The 21518-nt window shown below is 57.0% G+C and overlaps 1 protein-coding gene across 1 annotated transcript in view; it reads right to left on the reverse strand.

Moving 5' to 3' along the window:
* LOC116956821 (NALCN channel auxiliary factor 1-like) overlaps positions 1–21518 on the reverse strand; it is a 42695-nt gene that overhangs the window by 2081 nt on the left and 19096 nt on the right. The window contains exon 2 of the mRNA XM_032978667.2: positions 3720–3891. Within this exon, the coding sequence (XP_032834558.2) occupies positions 3720–3891 (172 nt within the window). The remainder of the gene's footprint in view (positions 1–3719; positions 3892–21518) is intronic.

Below are 21518 nucleotides of genomic sequence, written 5' to 3' on the forward strand. Positions count from 1 at the left end.
CACTCACTGTCACTCGCTAACACTCCACACTCACTCACTCACTAACACTCCACACTCACTCACTCACTAACACTCCACGCTCACTCACTCACTCACTAACACTCCACGCTCACTCACTCACTCACTAACACTCCACACTCACTCACTGTCACTCACTCACTAACACTCCATGCTCACTCACGCTCACTCACTCACTAACACTCCACACTCACTCACTCACTAACACTCCACGCTCACTCACTCACTCACTAACACTCCACACTCACTCACTGTCACTCACTCACTAACACTCCATGCTCACTCACGCTCACTCACTCACTAACACTCCACACTCACTCACTGTCACTCGCTAACACTCCACACTCACTCACTCACTAACACTCCACACTCACTCACTCACTAACACTCCACGCTCACTCACTCACTCACTAACACTCCACGCTCACTCACTCACTCACTAACACTCCACACTCACTCACTGTCACTCACTCACTAACACTCCATGCTCACTCACGCTCACTCACTCACTAACACTCCACACTCACTCACTGTCACTCGCTAACACTCCACACTCACTCACTCACTAACACTCCACACTCACTCACTCACTAACACTCCACGCTCACTCACTCACTAACACTCCACGCTCACTCACTCACGCGCTAACACTCCACACTCACTCACTGTCACTCGCTAACACTCCACACTCACTCACTGTCACTCACTCGCTAACACTCCACACTCACTCACTCACACTCCACGCTCACTCACTCACGCACTAACACTCCACACTCACTCACTCACACTCACTCACTCACTCGCTAACACTCCACGCTCACTCACTCACTCATTAACACTCCACACTCACTCACTAACTAACACTCCACACTCGCTCACTGTCACTCACTAACACTCCACACTCACTCACACTCGCTCACACTCCAAACTCACTCACACTCGCTCACACTCCAAACTCACTCACTCACTAACACTCCACACTCCCTAACACTCCACATTCACTCACTCACACTCCACACTCACTCACACTCGCCCACACTCCACACTCACTCACACTCGCCCACACTCCACACTCACTCACACTCGCCCACACTCGCCCCCGCCCACACTCACTCACTCACACTCGCTCACACTCCACACTCGCCCACACTCGCCCACACTCACTCACACTCGCTAACACTCCACACTCACTCACTCACACTCGCTCACACTCCCTCACACTCGCTCACACTCCACACTCGCTCACACTCGCTCACACTCCACAGTCGCCCATACACTCCACACTCACTCACTCAATCACACTCACTCACACTCCACACACGCCCACACTCGCTCGCCCACACTCGCCCACACTCCACACTCGCTCACACTCGCCCACACTCGCTCACACTCGCCCACACTCGCTCACACTCCACACTCGCCCACACTCGCCCGCCCACACTCGCCCACACTCACTCACACTCGCTAACACTCCACACTCACTCACTAACACTCCACACTCACTAACACTCCACACTCACTAACACTCCACACTCACTAACACTCCACACTCATTCACTCACTCGCCCCACACTCGCTAACACTCCACACTCACTCACTCACACTCGCCCACACTCGCCCACACTCCACACTCACTCACTCACACTCGCTAACACTCCACACTCACTCACACTCGCTCACACTCCACACTCGCCCACACTCGCCCACACTCGCTCACACTCCACACTCACTCACTAACACTCCACACTCACTAACACTCCACACTCACTAACACTCCACACTCACTAACACTCCACACTCACTCACTCACTAACACTCCACGCTCACTCACTCACTCACTAACACTCCACACTCACTCACTGTCACTCACTCACTAACACTCCATGCTCACTCACGCTCACTCACTCACTAACACTCCACACTCACTCACTGTCACTCGCTAACACTCCACACTCACTCACTCACTAACACTCCACACTCACTCACTCACTAACACTCCACGCTCACTCACTCACTAACACTCCACGCTCACTCACTCACGCGCTAACACTCCACACTCACTCACTGTCACTCGCTAACACTCCACACTCACTCACTGTCACTCGCTAACACTCCACACTCACTCACTGTCACTCACTCGCTAACACTCCACACTCACTCACTCACACTCCACGCTCACTCACTCACGCACTAACACTCCACACTCACTCACTCACACTCACTCACTCACTCGCTAACACTCCACGCTCACTCACTCACTCATTAACACTCCACACTCACTCACTAACTAACACTCCACACTCGCTCACTGTCACTCACTAACACTCCACACTCACTCACACTCGCTCACACTCCAAACTCACTCACACTCGCTCACACTCCAAACTCACTCACTCACTAACACTCCACACTCCCTAACACTCCCACATTCACTCACTACACCACACTCACACTCACTCACACTCGCCCACACTCCACACTCACTCACACTCGCCCACACTCCACACTCACTCACACTCGCCCACACTCGCCCCCGCCCACACTCACTCACTCACACTCGCTCACACTCGCTCACACTCGCCCACACTCGCCCACACTCACTCACACTCGCTAACACTCCACACTCACTCACTCACACTCGCTCACACTCCCTCACACTCGCTCACACTCCACACTCGCTCACACTCACTCACACTCCACAGTCGCCCATACTCGCCCACACTTACTAACACTCCACACTCACTCAATCACACTCACTCACACTCCACACACGCCCACACTCGCTCGCCCATACTCGCCCACACTCCACACTTGCCCACACTCCACACTCGCTCACACTCGCCCACACTCGCTCACACTCCACACTCGCCCACACTCGCCCGCCCACACTCGCCCACACTCACTCACACTCGCTAACACTCCACACTCACTCACTAACACTCCACACTCACTAACACTCCACACTCACTAACACTCCACACTCATTCACTCACTCGCCCACACTCGCTAACACTCCACACTCACTCACTCACACTCGCCCACACTCGCCCACACTCCACACTCACTCACTCACACTCGCTAACACTCCACACTCACTCACACTCGCTCACACTCCACACTCGCCCACACTCGCCCACACTCGCTCACACTCCACACTCACTAACACTCCACACTCACTAACACTCCACACTCACTAACACTCCACACTCATTCACTCACTCGCCCACACTCGCTAACACTCCACACTCACTCACTCACACTCGCTCACTCTCGCCCACACTCGCCCACACTCGCTCACACTCGCCCACACTCCACACTCACTCACTAACACTCCACACTCATTCACTCACTCGCCCACACTCGCTAACACTCCACACTCACTCACTCACACTCGCCCACACTCGCCCACACTCCACACTCACTCACTCACACTCGCTAACACTCCACACTCACTCACTCACACTCGCTAACACTCCACACTCACTCACTCACACTCGCCCACACTCGCCCACACTCCACACTCACTAACACTCCACACTCACTCACTCACTAACACTCCACACTCACACTCGCCCACACTCGCCCACACTCGCTCCACACTCGCTCACACTCGCCCACACTCCCTCCACACTCACTCACTCACACTCACTCACACTCGCTCCACACTCGCACCCCAACCCAGTGCCCAGGCGCCCGCTCACTGGGGCACAGGAACCCCGGCAGGCCGCCGTGCAGGTGGTCGTCACTGTCCGGCAGGATGAAGGGACAGGCGCCCAGGACTGAGAAGCAGTACAGGCGGCAGGGCCGGGGCGCCGTACAGCCGCTCTGAGACACCGCCAGGAGCTCCGCGCACAGCCAGCGCCGGTACTCGCTCTGCACCACCGCCAACGGCAACCACCAGCACCGCCGCCGAGGGAGGAGAGGGAGGAGAGGAGAGGGAGGAGAGGGAGGGAGAGGGAGGGAGAGGGAGGAGAGGGAGGAGAGGGAGGAGAGGGAGGAGAGGGAGGAGAGGGAGGAGAGGGAGGAGAGAGAGGAGAGAGAGGAGAGGGAGGAGAGGGAGGAGAGGGAGGAGAGGGAGGAGAGGGAGGAGATGGAGGAGAGGGAGGGAGGGAGGAGGGAGGAGAGGGAGGAGGGAGGAAGGAGAGGGAGGAGAGGGAGGAGAGGGAGGGAGGAGAGGGAGGAGAGGGAGGGAGGGAGGAGAGGGAGGGAGGAGAGGGAGGGAGGAGAGGGAGGGAGGAGAGGGAAGGAGGAGAGTTAGGAGAGGGAGGAGAGGGAGGGAGGAGAGGGAGGAGAGGGAGGAGAGGGAGGAGAGGGAGGGAGGAGAGGGAGGAGAGGGAGGAGATGGAGGAGAGGGAGGAAGGAGAGGGAGGGAGGAGAGGGAGGGAGGAGAGGGAGGGAGGAGAGGGAGGGAGGGAGGAGAGGAGGGAGGAGAGGGAAGGAGGAGAGTAAGGAGAGGGAGGAGAGGGAGGAGAGGGAGGAGATGGAGGAGAGGGAGGGAGGAAGGAGAGGGAGGAGAGGGAGGGAGGGAGGAGAGGGAGGGAGGAGAGGGAGGGAGGAGAGGGAGGGAGGGAGGAAAGGGAGGGAGGGAGGAGAGGGAGGAGAGGGAGGGAGGAGAGGGAGGAGAGGGAGGGAGGGAGGAGAGGGAGGGAGAGGGAGGGAGGAGAGGGGGGAGGAGAGGGAGGGTGAAAGTGTAACCCGGTGAGTGAATGAAGAAGTGAATGAATGAGTAAGTGAATGAGTGAGCCGGTGAGAGAAATGAAAAGGAAATAGAGGGAGGTGGTGGGGGAGGGGAGGTTCAGCAGGGGGCAGGGCACCAGGGTTAGTCAACAATCACGGAGGGCAAGGCCCCAGCTACTGACGACTGCTAGAAAAGGTGAAACCGCAGGCTGCCCTGTGGTGGAGGGGGTGCAGGGGCACACACACGGGTGGCTGGCTGGGTGGGTGGGTGGGTGGCTCGGTGGGTGGGTGGGTGGATGGGTGGCTGGGTGGGTGGGTGGATGGGTGGCTGGGTGGCTGGGTGGGTGGGTGGCTGGGTGGGTGGGTGGCTCGGTGGGTGGGTGGCTCGGTGGGTGGGTGGATGGGTGGCTCGGTGGATGGGTGGCTGGGTGGCTGGGTGGGTGGCTGGCTGGGTGACTGGGTGGGTGGATGGGTGGCTCGATGGGTGGCTCGGTGGGTGGGTGGCTGGGTGGGTGGCGTCACGAGAGACTCGTATTTGGCGAATACAACAATAAGAGAAGTGAAAGTCACGACCGTGTGAATTTCTCGCAGCCAGCACAGCACGGGTGGGGGGGGGGGGTTCAACTGGGGCCGACGATGAACGCTGCAGATGCGTGGAGGACGCGTCGTCACCCACGAGTCACCCACGAGTCACCCACGCCTCGTCACCCACGAGTCACCCACGCCTCGTCACCCACGAGTCACCCACGCCTCGTCACCCACGAGTCACCCACGAGTCACCCACACTTCGTCACCCACGCCTCGTCACCCACGAGTCACCCACGAGTCACCCACGAGTCACCCACGCCTCGTCACCCACAAGTCACCCACGCCTCGTCACCCACAAGTCACCCACGAGTCACCCACGCGTCACCCACGAGTCACCCAAGCGCGTCTCCACTCGCCCACCCAGCGTGTGACGCTAGTCGGCACGTGGTGGGGACGCGGTGTCGCGCCTGCAGAGCCATGCCGGGGGCCCCTGACCCGGCCCTGACCTGGCCCTGACCAGGCCCTGACCAGGCCCTGACCCGGCCCTGACCTGGCCCTGACCAGGCCCTGACCCGGCCCTGTCAGGGCCCTGATCCGGCCCTGACCTGGCCCTGACCAGGCCCTGACCCGGCCCTGTTAGGGCCCTAACAGGGCCCTGACCCGGCCCTGACAGGGCCCTGACAGGGCCCTGACCCGGCCCTGACCCGGCCCTGTCAGGGCCCTGACCCGGCCCTGACCCGGCCCTGTCAGGGCCCTGACCAGGCTCTGGGGCCGGGTCGGTCGTGCGGCGTAAGAGCGCCACCGGCGTCACGTGACGGGGACTTCGTCCTCCCCCGCGGCCTCCCGCCCCCTCCTCTGGCTGGCTAACGAGGCCCAGGGCGTTAATTCGCGCGGGGTCTCCGCAGGCTCGCGGCGCTCATTTGCGCTCCGACTCCCGCGCCGCTCGCCCACTCGCGTTCAGACTCGCTCCTCGTGCTCAGGCTCGCTCCTCCGGCCCCCCTCGCCCGACTCCGGGGGGGGGGGGGGGGCGGACGTCCAATTAACAAGTCTCTCTCTCGTTAGCAGATACACAGCCGCTGGCTGGCTCGTCATAAGTTCCTGAGCTCGGGTTCTGAGACCGGGACTCAGGATCAGAGTCTGGGGTGAGACTCAGGGAGACCGGGACTCAGGGTCAGTGTTTGGGGTGAGACTCAGGGGAGACCGGGTCTCAGGGTCAGGGTCTGGGGTGAGACTCAGGGAGACCGGGTCTCAGGGTCAGTGTCTGTGGTGAGACTCAGGGAGACCGGGGTCTCAGGGTCAGTCTCCACTGAGGCTCAGGGAGACCGGGTCTCAGGATCAGTGTCTGGGGTGAGACTCAGGGAGACCGGGTCTCAGGATCAGTGTCTGGGGTGAGACTCAGGGAGACCGGGACTCAGGATCAGTGTCTGGGGTGAGACTCAGGGAGACCGGGTCTCAGGGTCAGTGTCTGTGGTGAGACTCAGGGAGACCGGGCCTCAGGGTCAGAGTCTCCACTGAGACTCAGGGAGACCGGGTCTCAAGGTCAGAGTCTCCAATGAGACTCAGGGAGACCGGGTCTCAGGGTCAGGGTCTGGGGTGAGACTCAGGTAGACCGGGTCTCAGTGTCAGAGTTTGGGTGAGACTCAGGGAGACCGGGTCTCAGGGTCAGGAGACTGGGGTGAGACTGAGGGAGACCGGGTTTCAGGGTCAGTGTCTGGGGTGAGACTCAGGGAGACCGGGTCTCAGGGTCAGGAGACTGGGGTGAGACTGAGGGAGACCGGGTCTCAGGGTCAGTGTCTGGGGTGAGACTCAGGGAGACCGGGTCTCAGGGTCAGTGTCTGTGGTGAGACTCAGGGAGACCGGGTCTCAGGGTCAGAGTCCTGGGTAAGACTCAGGGAGACTGGGTCTCAGGGTCAGGGTCTGGGGTGAGACTCAGGGAGACCGGGTCTCAGGGTCAGTGTCTGGGGTGAGACTCAGGGAGACCGGGACTCAGGGTCAGTGTCTGGGGTGAGACTCAGGGAGACCGGGTCTCGTGGTCAGGGTCTGGGGTGAGACTCAGGGAGACCGGGTCTCAGGGTCAGTCTCCACTGAGGCTCAGGGAGACCGTGTCTCAAAGTTAGGGTCTGTGGTGAGACTCAGGGAGACCGGGTCTCAGGGTCAGAGTCTCCACTGAGACTCAGGGAGACCGGGTCTCAGGATCAGTGTCTGGGGTGAGACTCAGGGAGACCGGGTCTCAGGGTCAGTGTCTGTGGTGAGACTCAGGGAGACCGGGCCTCAGGGTCAGAGTCTCCACTGAGACTCAGGGAGACCGGGTCTCAAGGTCAGAGTCTCCAATGAGACTCAGGGAGACCGGGTCTCAGGGTCAGGGTCTGGGGTGAGACTCAGGGAGACCGGGTCTCAGGGTCAAAGTCTCTACTGAGACTCAGGGAGACCTCGTCTCAGGGTCAGGGTCTGTCGTGAGACTCAGGGAGACCGGGTCTCAGGGTCAGTGTCTGGGGTGAGACTCAGGGAGACCGGGTCTCAGGGTCAGGGTCTGGGGTGAGACTCAGGGAGACCGGGTCTCAGGGTCAGGGTCTGGGGTGAGTCTCAGGGAGACCGGGTCTCAGGGTCAGGGTCTGGGGTGAGACTCAGGGAGACCGGGACTCAGGATCAGAGTCTGGGGTGAGACTCAGGGAGACCGGGACTCAGGGTCAGTGTCTGGGGTGAGACTCAGGGAGACCGGGTCTCGTGGTCAGGGTCTGGGGTGAGACTCAGGGAGACCGGGTCTCAGGGTCAGTCTCCACTGAGGCTCAGGGAGACCATGTCTCAGGGTTAGGGTCTGTGGTGAGACTCAGGGAGACCGGGTCTCAGGGTCAGAGTCTCCACTGAGACTCAGGGAGACCGGGTCTCAGGGTCAGAGTCTGGGTGAGACTCAGGGAGACCGGGTCTCAGGGTCAGTGTCTCCACTGAGACTCAGGGAGACCGGGTCTCAGGGTCAGAGTCTCCACTGAGACTCAGGGAGACCGGGTCTCAAGGTCAGAGTCTCCACTGAGACTCAGGGAGACCGGGTCTCAGGGTCAGTGTCTGTGGTGAGACTCAGGGAGACCGGGCCTCAGGGTCAGAGTCTCCACTGAGACTCAGGGAGACCGGGTCTCAAGGTCAGAGTCTCCACTGAGACTCAGGGAGACCGGGTCTCAGGGTCAGGGTCTGTCGTGAGACTCAGGGAGACCGGGTCTCAGGGTCAGTGTCTGGGGTGAGACTCAGGGAGACCGGGTCTCAGGGTCAGGGTCTGGGGTGAGACTCAGGAAGACCGGGTCTCAGGGTCAGGGTCTGGGGTGAGTCTCAGGGAGACCGGGTCTCAGGGTCAGGGTCTGGGGTGAGTCTCAGGGAGACCGGGTCTCAGGGTCAGGGTCTGGGGTGAGACTCGGGGAGACCGGGTCTCAGGGTCAGGGTCTGGGGTGAGACTCAGGGAGACCGGGTCTCAGGGTCAGAGTCTGGGTGAGACTCAGGGAGACCGGGTCTCAGGGTCAGTGTCTCCACTGAGACTCAGGGAGACCGGGTCTCAGGGTCAGAGTCTCCACTGAGACTCAGGGAGACCGGGTCTCAAGGTCAGAGTCTGGGTGAGACTCAGGGAGACCGGGTCTCAGGGTCAGAGTCTCCACTGAAACTCGGGGAGACCGGGTCTCAGGGTCAGAGTCTCCACTGAGACTCAGGGAGACCGGGTATCAAGGTCAGAGTCTGGGGTGAGACTCAGGGAGACTGGGTCTCAGGGTCAGTGTCTGGGGTGAGACTCAGGGAGACCGGGTCTCAGGGTCAGCGTCTCCACTGAGACTCAGGGAGACCGGGTCTCAGGGTCAGATTCTGAGGTGAGACTCAGGGAGACCGGGTCTCAGGGTCAAGGTCTGGGGTGAGACTCAGGGAGACCGGGTCTCAGGGTCAGAGTCTCCACTGAGACTCAGGGAGACCGGGTCTCAGGGTCAGATTCTGGGGTGAGACTCAGGGAGACCGGGTGTCAGGGTCAGTGTCTGGGGTGGAACTCAGGGAGACCGGGTCTCAGGGTCAGATTCTGGGGTGAGACTCAGGGAGACCGGGTCTCAGGGTCAGATTCTGGGGTGAGACTCGGGGAGACCTGGTCTCAGGGTCAGATTCTGGGGTGAGACTCAGGGAGACCGGGTCTCAGGGTCAGAGTCTGGGGTGAGACTCAGGGAGACCGGGTCTCAGGGTCAGGGTCTGGGGTGAGACTCAGGGAGACCGGGTCTCAGGGTCAGTGTCTGGGATCAGACTCAGGGAGACCGGGTCTCAGGGTCAGCGTCTCCACTGAGACTCAGGGAGACCGGGTCTCAGGGTCAGAGTCTCCACTGAGACTCAGGGAGACCGGGTCTCAGGGTCAGGGTCTGGGGTGAGACTCAGAGAGACCGGGTCTCAGGGTCAGAGTCTCCACTGATACTCAGGGAGACCGGGTCTCAGGGTCAGGGTCTGGGGTGAGACTCAGGGAGACCGGGTCTCAAGGTCAGTGTCTGGGGTGAGACTCAGGGAGACCGGGTCTCAGGGTCAGGGTCTGGGGTGAGACTCAGAGAGATCGGGTCTCAGGGTCAGGGTCAGGGTCTGGGGTGAGACTCAGGGAGACCGGGTCTCAGGGTCTGGGGTGAGACTCAGGGAGACCGGGTCTCAGGGTCAGGGACTGGGTGAGACTCAGGGAGACCGGGTCTCAGGGTCAGGGTCTGGGGTGAGACTCAGAGAGACCGGGTCTCAGGGTCAGAGTCTCCACTGAGACTCAGGGAGACCGGATCTCAAGGTCAGGGTCTGGGGTGAGACTCAGGGAGACCGGGTCTCAAGGTCAGTGTCTGGGGTGAGACTCAGGGAGACCGGGTCTCAGGGTCAGGGTCTGGGGTGAGACTCAGAGAGATCGGATCTCAGGGTCAGGGTCTGGGGTGAGACTCAGGGAGACCGGGTCTCAGGGTCTGGGGTGAGACTCAGGGAGACTGGGTCTCAGGGTCAGGGTCTGGGTGAAACTCAGGGAGACCGGGTCTCAGGGTCAGGGTCTGGGGTGAGACTCAGGGAGACCGGGTCTCAGGGTCAGAGTCTGGGGTGAGACTCAGGGAGACCGGGTCTCAGGGTCAGGGTCTGGGGTGAGACTCAGGGAGACCAGGTCTCAGGGTCAGAGTCTGGGGTGAGACTCAGGGAGACCGGGTCTCAGGGTCAGGGTCTGGGGTGAGACTCAGGGAGACCGGGTCTCAGGGTCAGTGTCTGGGATCAGACTCAGGGAGACCGGGTCTCAGGGTCAGCGTCTCCACTGAGACTCAGGGAGACCGGCTCTCAGGGTCAGGGTCCCTACTAAGACCGGGTCTCAGGGTCGCAGTCTTGATTGAGATGATGGTCGTGGCAGCGTTGGTGACGACACGGTGAAAATTTGTGAATGGGCGAGCGGGACCCGCGGCCGTGTTCCCCCGAGCCTCGCTCGCCCCGTTCATTCACAAAACTTGGAGCTGCTATTTCATCGCCGCCGCCACCGCCTCCACCGCCTCCTCCGCCGCCGTGAATTCAGACTCTCTCTCTCTCTCGCGGTCACGGGAAGGGATCCACATCCCCCGCCCCCCCACCACGTCACCCCCCACCCCTCCCTCCCTCCCCATCTCCCCGTCTCCCACTCACTTTGTGTCCGTGTTCTCTGCATTGGGGAGCGGTGGCGCAGTGGCGAGCGGGCTGGGAACGCGGTCCCCCCGGGGCTACACGCGAACGGCACTTGCCCCGGCGGTCTGTCGAGGCTACCGGGGGGATCTTTGACTGTCTCATTCCCTCTCTCTCCCAACACCCCTCCCCCACTCCCACCCAGCCCACTCGACTCGCTCTCTCCCGCGCTGTCCCGCGTGTGTGCGTTTGAGATAACGCGCCGTGCGGAATCATAACTCCATTACTAAACCTGCGGCACATCCACCACGCGCCGTACTGGAGCCCTCTCGCTCGGCCACTCGCTCAGCCAGCCACTCACTCACTCAGCCACTCGCTCACTCAGCCACTCGCTCACTCAGCCACTCGCTCACTCACTCAGTCACTCACTCACTCAGCCATGCACTCACTCAGCCACTCACTCAGCCACTCACTCACTCAGCCACTCACTCACTCAGCCACGCACTCACTCAGCCACTCGCTCACTCAGACACTCCCTCACTCAGCCAGCCACTCACTCACTCAGCCACTCACTCGCTCATCCACTCAGCCACTCACTCACCCCTTCACTCACTCACTCATCCAGCCACTCACTCACTCGCTCACTCACCCACTCAGCCACTCACTCACTCAGCCACTTACTCACTCAGCCACTCACTCACTCAGCCGCTCATTTACTCACTTGCTCACCCTCTCACTCAGCCACTCACTCACTCAGCCACTCCCACTCACTCACTCAGCCACTCACTCACTCACCCCTTCACTCACTCACTCATCCAGCCACTCACTCACTCAGCCACTCACTCACTCGCTCACTCACCCACTCAGCCACTCATTCACTCAGCCACTCCCACTCACTCAGCCACTCCCACTCACTCACTCAGCCACTCACTCACTTACCCTCTCACTCAGCCACTCATTCACACAGCCACTCATTCACTCAGCCACTCACTTACTCACTCACCAGGCTACACTACACCAGCACTCACTTACTAACCACGCTACAATGCACTACACTACACCAGCACTCACTCGCCACACTACAATACACCACACTACACTATACCACACTACACCACACTACACTAGCACTCACTCGCCATACTACAATACACCAGGTTCCACTCACTCATCACGCTGCACCAGCACACACAGACTCACCACACTACACCACACCACGCCTACCCACACCACTACACCATCCCACACTACACCATTCAGTGAGTGGGTATTTGAGTGGGTAGGTGAGCGAGTGAATGTTGAATACCAAATGCATAGGTGTGTGAGTGGGTGAGTGAATGAGTGTATGGGTGAGTGAGTGGGTGGGTGTGTGAGTGGGTGAGTGAATGAATGTGTGAGTGAATGTTTGAGGAAGTGGAGGTGAGTGGACAGGCGAGTCAGCAAGTGAGAACGGTTATTGAGTGGGCGAGTGGGTGAGTGAGTGGATGAGTGGATGAGTGAGTGGGCGAGTGAGTGTGCAAGTGGGTGAGTGAGTGAGTGAGTGGGCGAGTGGGTGAGCGAGTGGATGAGTGGATGAGCTGAGTGGGCGAGTGGGCGAGTGAGTGGGCGAGTGGGCGAATGAGTGGGCGAGTGGGTGAGTGAGTGGATGAGTGGATGAGTGAGTGGGCGAGTGAGTGTGCAAGTGGGTGAGTGAGTGAGTGGGCGAGTGGGTGAGCGAGTGGATGAGTGGATGAGCTGAGTGGGCGAGTGAGTGTGCGAGTGGGCGAGTGAGTGGGCGAGTGGGCGAGTGAGTGGGTGAGTGGGCGAGTGGGCGAGTGGGCGAATGAGTGGGCGAGTGGGTGACTGGGCAAGTGAGTGGTTGGACGGATGATCTGAACGGGTGAGTGTGTGAGTGGGTGGGTGAGTTTGTGGATGTGCGAGTGAATGGATGAGTGAGTGGGCGAGTGGGTGAGTGGGCGAGTGAGTGGTTGGACGGATGATTTGAACGGGTGAGTGTGTGAGTGGGTGGGTGACTTTGTGGATGTGCGAGTGGGCGAGTGAATGGATGAGTGAGTGGGCGAGTGGGTGAGTGGGCGAGTGAGTGGTTGGACGGATGATTTGAACGGGTGAGTGTGCGTGTGTCACTGTGTGTGTATGTATACAGTGGGGAGCGGTGGTGTAGCGGTTAGCGCTACGCTGCGCTACGAACCCGGCTACCCGAGTTTGATTCCCGCTCACGGCCAACACCACCGGTGATGATTATCTGAACCGGTCCTGGGCCTTCCCTAGGTCGACTCAGCCTCAAATGAGTAGCTGGTGCAGCGGTGGTGTAGTGAACATCGCCACTGGGGAGACAAAGGCGGCCGGGCGTGGTGCTGGCCACCCACCCCCTCGTGTGCCGGGACGGCCTTCATAGGTGCTGCTCGATAACGGCACTTGCCCCTACAGTCTGTTAGAGGCTACACGGGGGATATTTGTCTTTGGTGTTCATTACTGCAGGTGTTAATATGAGTTACACAGCAGAGTGTGTGAGAGTGTGTGAGTGTGTGTGTAACTGTCCGGCAAAACAACCCCCTACCTCCTCGCGGTGCCGGACGGGCAACTCTGTCGTGGACAGTGCTGTGGGGGGAGGTCCAATCCCGATTGGCTCCTCCCCTCATGGCGTCTGTGACCACCACAGTGGCTAAACGGGGGCTCTGGACGGGTGCGAAGGGCTGGTAACCCCTCCACCCTCAAAAATGTACCACTAAACCATGTATAAAATATGTAACTAATAAGCTTGTGCCGGAGGCCCTGGGGGGACAGGCGTCTATGACGTCTCCTGGCCAAACCCCAATTGGCGGAGCCAGGAGATTGAATCTCTACCCTCGGGGCTCCTCCAGAAACAACGAAAAGCCACTACGTGTGGCCACGTGGAATGTTCGAACGCTCACTGCGGAGGAGAGGCTGCCATTCCTCTATCAGGAGCTGGACCGGTACCGCCTGGATCTCTGTGGCATTCAGGAGGTCCGGTGGACCGGTTCTGGCTCCTGCCATCATGAGGGGTGGACAGTCCTCTACACGGGGCAGCAGACTGTCAAACAACAGGGGGTGGCTCTTCTTATGAACAAAATAATGAAGGGGGCGTGGGAGCGTGGCGGTGAGGTGTGGGAAGCTGTAAGCCCTAGGCTACTTTGGGGTCGCCTTCCCATCAACCAGAGGCGAGGAGTGGTGGTCGTGGTTACCCACGCCCCCACTGTAGATGAACATCCGTGGAAGGAAGCAGGCAAAGCCGATGAGTCAGATGCCTTCTATGACTTCCTGTCACACGTGCTGGCTAAAGTGGTCCCTCGGGATAGAGTCATCTTGTTGGGTGACTTCAATGCCCGAGTTGGTCATGATGCTGGCACCTGGTCTGGAGTGATTGGAGGGCATGGACCAGATCAGCTCAATAACAACAGATTTTTGTGCAGCCCATGGGCTTGTAATTACCAACACGCTGTTCCGGCATGGACGCATCCACACAACATCATGGATGCATGCCGGGTCCAAGCAAGAACATCTGCTGGACTACATAGTGACGGACCAGCGGATGCGAGCCCATGTCGTTGACACCAGGACCTACCGTGGAGCTGATCTGCCCTCTGACCATCGACTTGTCATCTGTAAGATGCGCCTGCCATTCTTCCACTCCGGTGGTGGGTGTACACCCAGGACCCCATTCCAACCTAAAGTGGCCTGGTCTCAGTTATCTGATGAAAGTTGCAAGCGAGAATTCCATCATCGACTGCGGCTGGGATTGGCATCGTCCCCCACTCCTCCGGATGTCGAGGGTAAATGGGCGAGGTTTAGGACTCGCTCATGCAGCTGCATTGGCTGCTTTGGGTACGCAGTCCAGACCTCCCCAGAGACCCTGGCTGATAGAGGAGGTGTTCAGGATAGTTCAGAAAAAGCGACAGGCCCACTGTCATCGGCTACAGAATCCCACGTCAGAGAATGAGGAGGCTTACCGCAGCCTTCGCTCGGAGGTTTGGAGAGCCGTGAGGCGCTGCTAGGATGGGTGGTGGTCGCGGGTTGCTGAGGAGATGGAGTCTGCCTCAGTGGCCCGCGATCACAAATCTCTATTTAACGCCATCAAAAAAGTAACCTGCAACGCCACACCTATTACCATCATTAGGGGAAAAAACGGTGATCCAATCTCCGACCCCCAGGAACAGGTTTGCAGATTTGCTGAGCATTTCTGTGAGGTCCTGGGGGAGGGAAAATCCCTCAGCCAGGAAAACATCGTGGCACAAAGTGAGGATGACCCTGCTGAGGCTGCGGTGCCTCAAATATTGGAAGAAGTCACCCCCTGTGAGTGGCTGGCTGAGGTGCCATCTGTTGAGGAAGTACTGAAGGCGATACGGAGTCTGAGACCAGGAAAGGCAGCGGGCAGAGATGATCTGCCAAGCGAAATGCTGAGGGAGGGTGGCGTTTGTGCACAGACTGCCCTATATGACATCATAACAACGGTCTGGACCACTGGACGGGTTCCGCAGGATTGGAAGGATGCCCTGGTGGTCCCCCTCTTTAAGAAGGGGGACCGCACAGACTGTAACAACTACAGGGGCATCTCACTCATCAGTGTGCCGGGAAAGGTCCTGGCAAGGATTATTCAACATCGCCTTGCCAGGCACGCTGAGGAGAGGCTTGCGGAGCCCAAATGCGGTTTCAGGAAAGGGCGGTCCTGCACAGATGCCATATTTTCAGTCCGTCTGCTACAGCAGACGTGTAGGGAATTCCAGCAAGACCTACATCTCTGCTTTATTGACCTGGTCAAGGCATATGATACCATCACTAGGCCTGGGCTCTGGGTTGTTCTTTGTGTTTTTGGAGTCCCTGACTCTCTGCTCACGATCATTAAGGACCTTTATGATGGTGAGCGGGCCCGGGTAAAACTATGTGGCCGGGAGTCAGATCCATTCCCTGTACATCTTGGGGTACGACAGGGATGTCCTCTGGCTCCCACATTATTCAACATCTATTTTGACCACGTAGTTCGTGAAGCCTTCAATAGCTGTACTGGGGGAATCTCCATTTGGTACAGATATAATGGGAGGCTGATCGATGCCCGGGTGCGGTCAAGGGATGGCTCCCTATTGCTCAACCACGTTATGTATGCCGATGATTTGGTAATAGCTGCTCATTCAGAGGAGGAGTTGGAGACGCTGCTGCTGCTGAAACTGGAGCGTGCCACTAAGAGATGGGGCCTTACCATCAGCCCCACCAAAACTAAGCACCTGCCTGGGTATTTTGTACCATCGGACACTCCACCCCCACTACTCCCAATCAGTGATGGGGCAGTTGTGGAGAGAGTGGAGAGTTTCCCATACCTGGGCAGTGTGCTTTTGACCGGCTCCGGTTTAACAGCAGAGGTCTCACTCCGAATCAGTCGAGCGGCAATATCTTTTCATCGGTTGCATAACGCTGTGTGGAAGCTACCTGGTCTGTCGCTCCGCACTAAGCTTCAGGTCTTCTCGGCTACGGTCATTCCCTCCCTTCTCTACGCTTACGAAACGTGGACCCCCCTAATGGAACATCTTCGCCAGTTAGAAACATTTAGGCTAGCCTGCCAACGACCCATCCTAGGTTTAACCAGGCTGGATTGTGTGAGGAGCTCACAAATCCTTGAAAGATCTGGGCAAGGTCCCATCGGTGAGCTCCTCCGGCAGGCAAGGCTGCGTTGGCTGGGTCATGCAGCCCGCATGCCCAGCCACCGCATGCCGAAACAGCTTTTGTTCGGCCGGATCGAGGGGGCTAAATGGGCGCGACATGGGCTAGAGAAGAGATGGAGTGATGTGGAACAGGAGGACGTGGAACTGAGTGGACTTGCCGATGACTGGTACCAGCGGTGTCAAGATCGGCCTCTGTGGAGGAGGCTCGTGAAGGGCGCTACTGGGCAGTTGGAGGCAGTTGCCCTTCAACAACAACGGAGGGCGGAGGAGCGACGCTCACAACAACGAGCGGAGCGCTGGATGGCTAAAGCACAGCAGGTTGGCACAGTAGGGGGCACAGGTGGTGCATCAGCCAGTCATCTCAGTCATCTTAGTCAGTCGACCCGTGGCACTTGGGTCTGCCCCGTGACCTCCTGCCAGCAGGCGTTCGACACTTCACGTGGCCTCAGGGTGCACATGGCCTGGCACAAGCGTCATGGTGACGTCACCGCCACTTAGTGGCGAATGGCGGTTGTTGTTGTTGTGTTTGTGCGTATATGTGTGTGTATATACGTGTGTGTGTGTACGTGTGCACGTTTACGTGTGTGTACGTGTATGTGTACGCGTGCTTCTGTGTAAGTGTGTGTACGTGTGTGTACGTGTACGTGTGTGTATAAGTGTGTGTGTACGTGTAAGTGTGTACGTGTGAGTGTGTACGTGTGCGTGTGTGTATACGTGCGTGTGTGAGTGTGTGTAAACGTGCGTGTGTGTGTGTACGTGTGTGTGTGTGTGTACGTGTGTGTGAGTGTGTACATGAGTGTGTACGTGTGTGTACGTGTACGTGTGTATACGTGTGTGTGTACGTGTGTGTGTACGTACGTGTGTGAGTGTGTGTACGTGTGTGTGTGTGTGCACGTGTGTGTGTGTACGTGTGTGTGTGTACGTGTGTGTGTGTGTACGTGTGTGTGTACTTGTGTGTACGTGTGTGTGTACTTGTGTGTATGTGTACACGTGTGTGTACGTGTGTGTGTATACGGGTGTGTGTATACGTGTGTGTGTGAGCGTGTATACGTGTGTGTGAGTATGTACGTGTGTGTATGTACGTGTGTGTGTGTACGTGTGTGTGTGTACGTGTGTGTGTGAGTGTGTGAGCGTGTACGTGTGTGTGTGAGTGTGTACGTGTGTGTGTGTACGTGTGTGTGTGTGAGTATGTACGTGTGTGTGAGAGTGTGTACGTGTGTGTGTGAGTGTGTACGTGTGTGTGTGAGTGTGTGTGAGTGTGTGTGAGTGTGTACGTGTGTGTGTACGTGTGTGTGAGTGTGTACGTGTGTGTGTACGTGTGTGTGTACGTGTGTGTGAGTGTGTATGTGTGCGTGTACGTGTACATGTACGTGTGTGTGTACGTGTACATGTGTGTGTGTGTACGTGTGTGTGTGTGTGAGTGTGTACGTGTGTGTGTACGTGTGTGTGTGTACGTGTGTGTGTACGTGTGTATGAGTGTGTACGTGTGTGTGTACGTGTACATGTGTGTGTGTGTGAGTGTGTGCGTGTGTGTGTGAGTGTGTACGTGTGTGTGTAGGTGTGTACGTGTGTGTGTACGTGTGTGTGTGAGTGTTTGAGTGTGTGTCTGTGTGTACGTGTGTGTATGTACGTGTGTGTGTGTGTGAGTGTGTACGTGTGTGTGAGTGTGTACGTGTGTGTGAGTGTGTACGTGTGTGTGTACGTGTGTGTGTGTGTGAGTGTGTGTCTGTGTGTACGTGTGTGTATGTACGTGTGTGTGAGTGTGTACGTGTGTGTGTACGTGTATGTGTGTGAGTGTGTACGTGTGTGTGTACGTGTGTGTGTGTACGTGTGTGTGTGCGTGTATGTGTGTGTGTGTACGTGTGTGTGTGAGTGTGTGCGTGTGTGAGTGTGTGCGAGTGTGTGCGTGTGTGTGTGTGCGTGTGTGTGTGAGTGTGTACGTGTGTGTGTGTACGTGTGTGTGTGAGTGTGTGCGTGTGTGAGTGTGTGCGAGTGTGTGCGTGTGTGTGTGTGCGTGTGTGTGTGAGTGTGTACGTGTGTGTGTGTACGTGTGTGTGTGAGTGTGTGCGTGTGTGAGTGTGTGCGAGTGTGTGCGTGTGTGTGTGTGCGTGTGTGTGTGAGTGTGTACGTGTGTGTGTGTGAGTGTGTACGTGTGTGTACGTGTGTGTGTGCTTGGTATTCCGTGTGCACACTGGGGCTGGTTTCGGTCGCCAGCATTAGCATGCGAGACGCATAGCTGACAGAGAACACACTCACAGTTACACACACTCACTCACAGTTACACACACACACAGTTACACACACACACAGTTACACACACACACAGTTTCACACACACAGTTACACACACACACACAGTTACACACTCACAGTTACACACACTCACTCACAGTTACACACACACACAGTTTCACACACACACAGTTACACACACACACAGTTTCACACACACAGTTTCACACACTCACTCACAGTTACACACACACACAGTTTCACACACACACAGTTACACACACACACAGTTTCACACACACAGTTTCACACACTCACTCACAGTTACACACACACACAGTTTCACACACACACAGTTACACACACACACAGTTTCACACACACAGTTTCACACACTCACTCACAGTTACACACACACACAGTTTCACACACACACAGTTACACACACACACAGTTTCACACACACAGTTTCACACACACAGTTACACACACTCACTCACAGTTACACACACACACAGTTTCACACACACACAGTTACACACACACACAGTTTCACACACACAGTTTCACACACACAGTTTCACACACTCACTCACAGTTACACACACACACACACAGTTTCACACACACACAGTTACACGCACACACAGTTTCACACACACAGTTTCACACACTCACTCACAGTTACACACACACAGTTTCACACACTCACAGTTACACACACACACACGTAGTTTCACACACACAGTTTCACACACTCACTCACAGTTACACACACACAGTTTCACACACTCACTCACAGTTACACACACACAGTTTCACACACTCACTCACAGTTACACACACACAGTTTCACACACTCACTCACAGTTACACACACACAGTTACACACTCACTCACAGTTACACACACACAGTTTCACACACTCACTCACAGTTACACACACACAGTTTCACACACTCACAGTTACACACACACAGTTACACACACACAGTTTCACACACAGTTTCACACACACGCACAGTTACACACACACACAGTTTCACACACACGCACAGTTACACACACACACAGTTTCACACACACAGTTTCACACACACACACAGTTTCACACACTCACTCACAGTTACACACACACAGTTTCACACACTCACTCACAGTTACACACACACAGTTTCACACACTCACAGTTACACACACACAGTTTCACACACACACAGTTACACACACAGTTTCACACACACACACACACAGTTTCACACACTCACTCACAGTTACACACACACAGTTTCACACACTCACTCACAGTTACACACACACAGTTTCACACACTCACAGTTACACACACACAGTTTCACACACACACAGTTACACACACACACAGTTTCACACACACACAGTTAAACACACAGTTACACACACTCACAGTTACACACACACACACAGTTACACACACTCACTCACAGTTACACTCACACAGTTACACTCACTCACAGTTACACACACACACTCACAGTTACACACACACTCACAGTTACACACACACACACACACAGTTTCACACACACACACAGTTACACACACACACACAGTTACACACACACAGTTTCACACACTCACACACAGTTACACACAGTTACACACACTCACTCACAGTTACACACACACAGTTTCACACACTCACAGTTTCACACACACACAGTTTCACACACTCACTCACAGTTACACTCACTCACAGTTACACACACTCACTCACAGTTACACTCACACAGTTGCACTCACTCACAGTTACACACACACTCATAGTTACACACACACACACACAGTTTCACACACACACAGTTACACACACTCACTCACAGTTACACTCACACAGTTTCACACACTCACAGTTACACACACACTCACAGTTACACACACACTCACAGTTTCACACACTCACAGTTACACACACAGTTACACACACTCACTCACAGTTACACACACACAGTTACACACACACTCACAGGTACACACACACAGATACACACACTCACACACAGTTACACACACTCACAGTTACACACACAGTTACACACACTCACTCACAGTTACACACACTCACTCACAGTTACACACACACAGTTACACACACACTCACAGGTACACACACACAGATACACACACTCACACACAGTTACACACACTCACTCACAGTTACACACACACTCACAGTTACACACACACTCACAGTTACACAACAACAACCGCCATTCGCCACTAAGTGGCGGTGACGTCACCACGACGCTTGTGCCAGGCCATGTGCACCCTGAGGCCACGTGAAGTGTCGAACGCCCGCTGGCAGGAGGTCACGGGGCAGACCCAGGTGCCACGGGTCGACTGACTGAGATGACTGGCTGATGCACCACCTGTGCCCCCTACTGTGCCAACCTGTTGTGCTTTAGCCACCCGGCGCTCCGCTCGTTGTTGTGAGCGTCGCTCCTCCGCCCTCCATTGTTGTTGGAGGGCGACTACCTCCAACTGCCCAGTAGCATCCTTCACGAGCCTCCTCCACAGAGGCCGATCTTGACACCGCTGGTACCAGTCATCGGCAAGTCCACTCAGCTCCACGTCCTCCTGTACCACATCACTCCATCTCTTCTCTAGCCCATGCCGCGCCCGCTTAGCCCCCTCAATCCGGCCGAACAAAAGCTGTTTCGGCATGCGTTGGCTGGGCATGCGGGCTACATGACCCAGCCATCGCAGCCTTGCCCGCCGGAGGAGCTCACCGATGGGACCTTGCCCAGA

This window comes from Petromyzon marinus, unplaced genomic scaffold (assembly GCF_048934315.1).
Source record: "Petromyzon marinus isolate PM22_M1 ecotype Great Lakes invasive population unplaced genomic scaffold, UKy_Petmar_22M1.pri1.0 PM_Scaffold_17, whole genome shotgun sequence".
NCBI lineage: Eukaryota > Metazoa > Chordata > Hyperoartia > Petromyzontiformes > Petromyzontidae > Petromyzon > Petromyzon marinus.